Here is an 8,820-nt window from a genome sequence, read left to right on the forward strand (position 1 = left end):
ACAAAAATTAGCAGTGTTTTTATGTATATTTGTATATGAGTTTGACATAGTTGAAAAAAAAATTAAACATTAAATATAAAAGTGCACGGGCCACATTTTATGTTTTTTTGTCCAATATATTAAATTCATCAAATAAACAGTAACTGTGTATTAAAATGAGCTGTAGTGTGTTCTCTGTATTTATTTACACTTAGAAAATCAACAAAAACGACACTTGACCAGGGGCGCCAAAACTTTTGCATTCAACCTTATGTTTCACCAGTTCTCTTCACATAAGAGCTAATTAACCGTAAACAACAAAACCACTAAAAACTCCTGGATGCTCCGCCTCCACAACTATATTTACAACTGTGTGTAAAAGTTTGCGCACCCGATTCACGGCCATTATTAACAATCACTGATAAACTGATAAGGTGGTTCCAGCCCTGGTACAGTACTGGTGACAACTTTGATACCGGTCAGGCTCCGCCCCCTACCAGAGCTGGCCATAAACAGCTCAGAGACGTCTGTGTACAAGACACTACAAATGTGTTTGAACCCCGTGGGGGGAGAAAACGAGGGAGAGAGTATTATGCAGTCAGATAAGAGCTCAGCCTGGGTGAGGCATCCTCTCTCTGTAAACACCACTAATGGCCCAAAATTGCTCCTTATTCCGCTGCGGGTCACGTACTCGCCGCTGCCTTTAGAAACTGTGTCATGGCACAAACTCTCTCCGGCGCACACGCACTCGAACACCTGACCGCGCTGATAATGGATGTTGCGCCAGATTGCATCATACACATCTCCTCTGCTCCCGGCCGCGGCTTTATAAACATTGGAAGGCAGAAATAAGGCTTGAAAGGCTGTTAACGAGCCGGGGGGGCGCCCAGGCCGCTCCGGAGGGCTTTCTTGTGGAATCCTAAGCAGCGAAAACGTTCGCTCTGTTTGGATTCAAGAGATACAGAACACACTTCCTGTCCATGCCCACACCCTGGAGAGAGACACCGATAAGATCGGCTCAGAGACCGCGTGCGAAAGAGCTGAGAACAAAACGGAGGAGAAAAAAACAGAGAGAGAACAGCTGTGCAGGGGGAGAGAGAAAGATGGGTGAGAAAAAGATAAAGTGAGTGAGAGCAAGAGGGGGGCAGGAGAGAGAGAGAGAGAGAGAGAGAGAGAGAGAGAGAGAGAGAGGGAGAAAAAGATATACATAGAAAGACAGAAAGACAGACAGAAAAGACAAAGAAAAAATGAGAGAAGAGAAAGACAGAGAGAGAGAGAGAGAGAGAAAACAGCTGTGCAGGGGAGAAAGAGAGAGAGAGATGAGTGAGAAAAAGTAAGAGTGAGAGGGAGGGCGGTGGGGAGAGAGACAGAGAAAGAGAGAGAAAGACGAGGGAGACGAACAGAAAGAAAGGAAAGAGAGAGACAAAACGATATTCATAGAGAGCACAAGAGAAAGAGAGATAGAGAAAAGGATGAGAGGGCAAAAGACAGGGAGAGAGATAGGTGAGAAAGAGAGAGGAGAAAAGAGAGAAAGGAGAAAGAGAGAACAATAGAGTGCAACAGAGTTTAAGAAAAGAGAGAGAGAGAAAGTGATGGGTGAGAGACTGAGACAGAGAGAGCGTGAGAGAGACATAGTGTCCGTGTTTGTGTGGAAAGAGGGAGAAAGAGGGAGAGAGAAAGGGATAAACAGAGAGAGAGTGAGAGAGATGGGAGAGAGACAGAGACAGAGAGAGGGAGAAAGAGGGAGAGGGAATAATAAAGCGGTGAGAAAGAGAGACGCATGCGAGCGTTTGGAGATTCTGCCCCTGATTGCACCGTGAGGCAGCGTCTGTGTGGGTGGGAACTGTATACAGAGCTCTGATTCCTGTCACTAACATCTGCGCTGACAGGAAGTTTACAATAGGAGCGGCACAGTGCTGCAGCCCCGGCTCCCCCTCCCTCTTTCCCCCCTCTCCTCCCTCCTCATCCGCTTGGGAATGTGTGAGCGATGCGGCCTGGCCGGGATGGACCTTCCATCACAGCAACCGACCGACGCATAACCTAGCACAGTTTACACGGAGCATAAACACGGACATGGCAAACAATCCCAGCTATTCCGTTTCAATAAACAGCGTGGGATGAGCGGCGGTGAGCAACCAGGGCCGGTTCTGAGGCTTTAAGCGCAGAGGAAAATGATCTAACCACTCTGGAGCCACATCAGAGAGAGGAAACTCCACAGAAGTGGCTAATATCCAGCGCTAATACCCAGTGATAAGCTTTAATGGAACAGCTTGGGCGACAACTCGAACTTACACGTTTCTTTTGACCCTTATCTTACATGTAGCTGCAGGGACACTCCAGTGATTTTTCAAAATTTCTCCAGAACTTGAAATGTAAACAGTCATTCAGAATGATCTGATGTGAAATGGTTCATTGTAGAGAAGCTTACAGGCTCGAAAACAACCAGTGAACCTACATGTCTTATAAGTTTTTATAAAGTCATAAATGGAACAATAGAAATAAACCATTCTGTTTTATTGTTTTTATTATTAAAACTTTTAATAGTTCTGAGGAGCTCCTCACCAAGGCCCAGTCCCAGTTCTTATTTTTACCCCTACCCCTTGTTTTCGAGTGCTTCCTCGCCCCTTAGAACTGAGTTATGAGGGGAAGTGGTTGAAATCTTCCTCTCTGAAATGGGACCCTCAAATAAAAAGAGCATCACTTCATTAACAGCTACCAGCGCTGCTCTGTAGGCGACCCTGCCAGTCTGCAGTGACAGCAGAGGAGGGTAAAGTTCAGCTCCTCACTGCTGGGCTTTAGTTACATTTAGGGACTCCTATGCCTTCAGAGAGGGGGGCAATTATTTATTATCACCCACCCCTGACTCTTCAGTGATATGAAGCTGAAGTCAGATATTCACCAGCTTCTTGTTTGAATTTTCCCGTTCCACCTTAAATGGCAGCAGTTACATTCTGGTAGTACAGGCGTCAGAACTGCTGCACCACTTAAGGTGGAATTGAGACATCAGCATAGTACTGGTTATTTTTTATGCTTGTTATGAAGAAAAGGACCATAATACATTGAAACGACATTAATCTAAGGTAATATGATGGTTATCGTAATTTTTAACAGAGAAAATTTTCACATTTGTGGGTTTCTTTGGTCTCTTGTTCAGCCGTCTTGCCGGTTTTTCTTTTTTTTCTCATATCACTCAGTTTGGAGTCTCTGAAAAACCTCCATTTGGAGGGCTATGTAGCCCTAACACTTCAACCTACCCCTCTATCTCAATAACAGTCGGGACAACCTACCCCCTAGGCCCAAAAAGTAAAAGTAAAAATACTTTTTAGGGCCATTAACTATCGTAAAATGTCTTGAGCGTGTTTTGGTACTTGTCGCATTTCACATCCTTTTAATTATGGCACCAGTTGGCACTCACACTGACGTGGAATTCCACCAATTTTCTACAATTTCTGCATAATGAAATGCTTAAGACGTAAACAAAGTCATTGAGAGTGGTTTGGTGTGAAACACTCTGTTCTAGAGAAACTTACCAAGTTAGAATTGTTCACAGTGGTGGTGATAGGAACCAGATGTCCAGCTCTAAAAGCTCCCTCACAGAAAGTTACTACATGAAGTGGTTATGAATTCACTGCCTGATGACTGAGACACTGTTTTATGATGGCTCTGCGATGAGGTTTTGGCCTAAATACATTTTTAAATATATGCTGGGTGGCATGCAGGGCATTTTCAGAGGTATCTCAGAACCATCTTCAATGTTCAATGTTACATATAAAAGCTCAGAAGACACATCTGGGTTCACCAGTGGTTTTAGATAGTAAATAAAATGTCTATATTTGTGTTGTAGTCATGGCGACCCCTGGTTCCCATCACCACAACTGTGAAGAAATCTGAACCATTTCACACCAAACCACTCTGAAAGACTCAATCTCAACCAGGGAATTAAGAAGAAATGTTGAAAATCTGTGCAATTCCACTTTAAGTCATCTTGAAAAGACTTTCTAGCACTGCATGACACACTTAAATCAGACAAAAGCACATTAGCACAGCAGCCATCCTGAAGCCTGTACTGTATCCACACTCTTGCCTGAGCTATTCCTTTAAGGTGGCATGTGTAGAAAGCAGACGATGGCTCCGGCCCACGGGAACCTGTGAAGGTGCGCGGTAGGATTCGGTGTGTGGAGTGTATTTATGGTGGTGGCTTTTGGCAGAGCGGGGCTGGAAAAACCAACAGAGGAGCCGTGAATGGCTCTTTCAGCGGTGAATAAAGCTCACACTGGCATCCTTTCTCCTAAAAAACAAAAAAAACGCACCCTCTCCGTCTGAGGTGTGTGAAAGGAGCAGGCTGGGGCCAGTTAGTTTGTCATGGAAGGGCTTGAATGAAAGAAAAAGAAGAAGAAGAAAAAGATGCCGCAGCACAGTGTGGTCATCCCAGGTATGTGTGGATGATTCCTGTCCAAAGTGACCACAAGGAAGCACAGTGAGGCTTTTCTTATAGCAACTCCAAACAAATCACCAGGGCTTAAAATAAGTCCAAAAAAGTACAAAATATTTGTCAGAAACTCAGAAATTTAACTGTTGAACTGTTGTGCAGAAAGGTTTCGTATGAAATGCTCCATTCTAGAGATACTTGGAGTCAGAACTGTTCACAGCGGTGGTGATAGGAACCAGACGTCCACCTCTAAAAGCTCCCTCACAGAAAGTTCCTACATGAAATGGTTATGAATTCACTGCCTGATGACTGAGACACTGTTTTATGATAGTTTTGTGACAATGTTTTGGTCTTTTAATCACATTAATTCAATCCATTCATGGTGAAGGGATACATGGGGGGTGTTCTAAGGCAAAACAGTTCCTGAAGAAAACTTTTTTTTCCCCCCAGAGTTATCACTATTTTACCATCATATATAGACTCAGAAGACATGTGCAGGTTCACCAATGGTTCTGGATAGCTATATTTGGGATTTGTGCCCCCCCCCTTGGTTCCAACCACCACCACTGTAAAGAAATCTGAGTCTGTAAGTTTCTCTGAAAATGAACCACTTCACATTGAACCAATCTCAGTGACTTTGTTTACACCTCAACCACTGATTTACACAGCAATTTTGGTGGCATTCACCTTTAAGAGGCACAGGATCCATAGCACAGCCAGGGGGGATCCAACCTCCCTCCTGGACGGCCAAAGTCCAGCACAATTTGGTCAATTTCCTGCCCAAACACACTACACTTGGGCTGAATCCCAAATGCACAAATGAACTGCTCCCTACTTAGCGCACTAGATATGAAACAACAGCTTCTACACCCAAAAAGTGCATTAAATTTCAACCAGAAAGTCGTCAGGGGATGTACGACTCCATATCTAACATGCAGACCACTGTCTGAGTCCAGGTCTAGTTTTATGACCTATGCAGTGGACCATATATGGAGCACTGAACCATTTGAGACTGAAGTTGTGTCAGGTGCATTTGAATTTGAACAAACTGTCAAATGTCACCAAACTGTGATTTCTCCAGCGCACATGCCTTTCAGTGACTTCCACAGGCCTCAGACATGTTGAGAAACGGACCCAGCAGAGACTTTAACCAGTTGACCACTTGCTGAGCTCAATTTAACCGCCTTTTCTTATTCCTTATTCCTCTTTTTTTGGCGAGTTTTAGCCTAAAAGAGCAAAACAGCCTTCAGAACTCACCTTAATGTGGGAAAATACTGAGTATACGGGATATGGGACAGAGCTGAGAGCTTTTCACTGAGGTAAAATATGGACACCGTCGAATAGAAAGCCTATTTTTGAAAGACTATTGGGATTAAAATGGATATAACAACCTGTATTTAGAATACAGAGGTTAAAAGAAGCAAATTAGGACGTTAAAAAAGCTAAAATAAGCTACAATGTGGGAATTTTCCAACGGTTACCCTAAGACTCAGTTTACCTCAGACCAGACGTTTCTGTTCGGTACCCTAATAAACCCAATATCAGTAATAAAGAGGTCCATAACGAGGCGAAATGGAAATAAAAGTAAGACTTTTTGTCGCTTGTCACTTTCTAGCGCTCTCTGGTCGGAGAAAGGCGTATAAAGTTGGTTAAAATGTTTCTAATGTTTCTTACCGTGAGCCTCATGACGAAGGACTTGCCCATCCTGCTCTCCTCCTGCGGCTCGAGCCCAATGTTTTTCCAAAGATTCCCAAAGTTTCTCGCTTTTTGTCGTGGGAAAAAACACACAGAATGAACGCGGCTGTTTTCAAAAGCACATCCAAAGCTTCTTCTGATTGTCTCGACTATTCCGTTTTCATCATTTCAGTTAGTTTACAGTAATTCAGTCGCCGGAAACCTGAGGCGCTTCTTTCTCCAACACGCCGAACAAGCCAGTGAGTAAGTTACAATGCAGGGAAAACTTTTAGTGGGAGGAGCTTCGCGCTCTTGCGTCATATGACGTCAAAGAGACGTCCAATCAGTGAAATCTCGGCAGTGACAGCGCAGTGATTTTACACTGAGATCCCCCCATTCCCCATCTGCTGTATTAGAAACTGTATACGCTGCAGTTACAGACTGTTTTCCTTCTGTGCGCAGCTGATCAGCCCCCATCTACGGACCCCCAAGGTCACATGGTGATTATTTTTTAATAAGGTTTGGCCACGAATTAATATGTTGAGGACACGAGTTCAAGTTTCTCAAAACTGGTGGCTTCAGTGTAGTAATTCATGGCCTCAGTGTATTCATTTGTGGCCACAATATAGTAAATTCTGGCCTCAGTATATTAATGTGTGGCTTCAATTTAGTAAAATGTGGCCTGAATATATTATTTTGTGACCACAATATAGTCAAATGTGGCCACAATATTTTAATTTGTGGCCTCCATATAGCAAATTTTGGCCTCAATCTAGTAAATACTGGCCTCAAAATAATAATTTGTGGCCTCATTATAGTCAATTGTGGCCTTAATATATTAATTTGTGGCCTCAATATAGTAAATTCTGGCCTCAGTATAGTAATTTGTGGCCTTAATACATTAATTTGTGGCCTCAATATAGTAATTTGTGGCCTCATTATAGTCAATTGTGGCCTTAATATTTTGATTTGTAGTCTCAATATAGTAAATTCTGGCCTCAGTATATTCATTTGTGGCCTCAATATGGTAATTTGTGGCCTTAACATAGCAAATTGTGGCCTCAATATATTAATTTGTGGCCATGCCTTATTAGAATATAATCATCATGTCACCTTAAGGGCTCCATACCCATCAACCTCATTCATCACTGGTCAGTTTCTGACCACAGGACTTGTGTTAAACAGATATTACCTGGGTGGTGGATCATTCTCAGTACAGTCACAGTGACATGGTAGTGTGTGTGGTGCTGGTACAGGTGTAACAGTAGCAGCCAGGGCCGCAGTGGGACTTGTTACATGATGCAGACCAGCCCCCCCCTATATTCTACAAAAACAAAGATGTGTGAAAGGCTTACACTAAATCCACCCACTTCCTTTCATTTCTAAAAATCAAAAATTAGGTTTCCAAACTGCCTTTTTTCAAATCTGGGCGTTTTATCTTCTTCATTTCTTGCTCCCATTTATTTTCTATACTGATGTAACCAAACTGGCCACCTAGTGATAAAATGGATACTGCAGAAAACTTTTGTTTTGAATGTGACATAATCATGACAATCAATATGCTACAAACTAATGTTAGCTTGCTAAGGTCCTGTCAGCATTTCTCACAGTCCATGTGCTCAGATATATCTAATATTTTTATTTATGTCACTGAATCCTTCTTTTTTTCTTGCTGTCCATCTTCATATGATTCAAAACAGCCACATCAGTAAGTGATACAAAAACACAACCTGTTGTGTCAACCAGCCCCAGATTCAAACTGCCACACTGAATGTGAACAGGGTGATCTTTAGCTGTCCTATCATTAACTGACCACTACAGTCCACCGCAGAATAAAGGGGCCAGTGAGTGGAAGCACAAGGTGGGTGTTTCTAATAAAGTGGCCAGTGAGTAGAAGTACAAGGTGAGTGTTTCTAATAAAGCGGCCAGTGAGTGGAAGTACAAGGTAGGTGTTTATAATAAAGTGACCAATAAGTGGAAGTACTTTCTGATAAAATGGACTGGGGGGTGGGGTTGTGTTTCAGGCTATTTTTTTATAGACAAATTGCTGTCCCCAAGTGTCTCCAGTGAGCCTGGAGTGAGTTTAAGGTCACTATAATTACCGAACCTTACCCTGACTATTATACTTATTAGTCTAATTTAATCACTGTAATCTTATTTAGGCCTCTGGCCTTGCAAATATGAAGAGCTTATTAACTGATGTACCTTTTTTTCCTTCAGTGAGTGCCGCTGTCCAGTTCTGTGTTTGGGGAGTAAGCGACTGGGGGTTGGATCCACCTCCCAGTGACGATTTCATAGGTGGACGCATTGCATTTTTGAGTTTGGATATGAGAATGAAGGGGGTTTGTATGTATAGAGGGGATTTCCTGAGTTAGGAGAGAAGCCACTGGTTAATCCTTCATGCCTTGGCTATGATGCAATGCTTAGAGGTTGTGAAATCAAGACCGCGTGACCTGGGGCGTGGCACTCCGCTTCATTTGTCTGTATAGGTGCGTTCAGCCTCATGCATATGCAGTTGAGGCATCTGGCAGGCAGTAAATGGGTCATTCTACTGAAGTGGTTCAAATTGGGGGTTAGAAAAAAGTATGAGCAGGACTTCAGTGACCAAGACTATCAAGGTTTATCTCAATATTGTTTCAACACACTGACAGCATTTCATCATATTGATACTAACGTACTTTTATTGCAACAACAAAGCAACAAAAAACAACAACTTAAATAATTGTGAATGACAAAAA

The 8,820-nt window shown here is 42.8% G+C and overlaps 1 protein-coding gene across 1 annotated transcript in view; it reads right to left on the reverse strand.

The window, feature by feature from the left end:
• tnfrsfa (tumor necrosis factor receptor superfamily, member a) overlaps positions 1–6,362 on the reverse strand; it is a 50,547-nt gene extending 44,185 nt beyond the window's left edge. Inside the window, exon 1 of the mRNA XM_036587691.1 lies at positions 6,083–6,362. Within this exon, the coding sequence (XP_036443584.1) occupies positions 6,083–6,112 (30 nt within the window). The 5' untranslated portion in view covers positions 6,113–6,362. The remainder of the gene's footprint in view (positions 1–6,082) is intronic.
• Between the last annotated feature and the right edge of the window lie 2,458 nt (positions 6,363–8,820).

Source organism: Colossoma macropomum, unplaced genomic scaffold (genome assembly GCF_904425465.1).
Source record: "Colossoma macropomum unplaced genomic scaffold, Colossoma_macropomum, whole genome shotgun sequence".
Taxonomy (NCBI): Eukaryota; Metazoa; Chordata; class Actinopteri; order Characiformes; family Serrasalmidae; genus Colossoma; species Colossoma macropomum.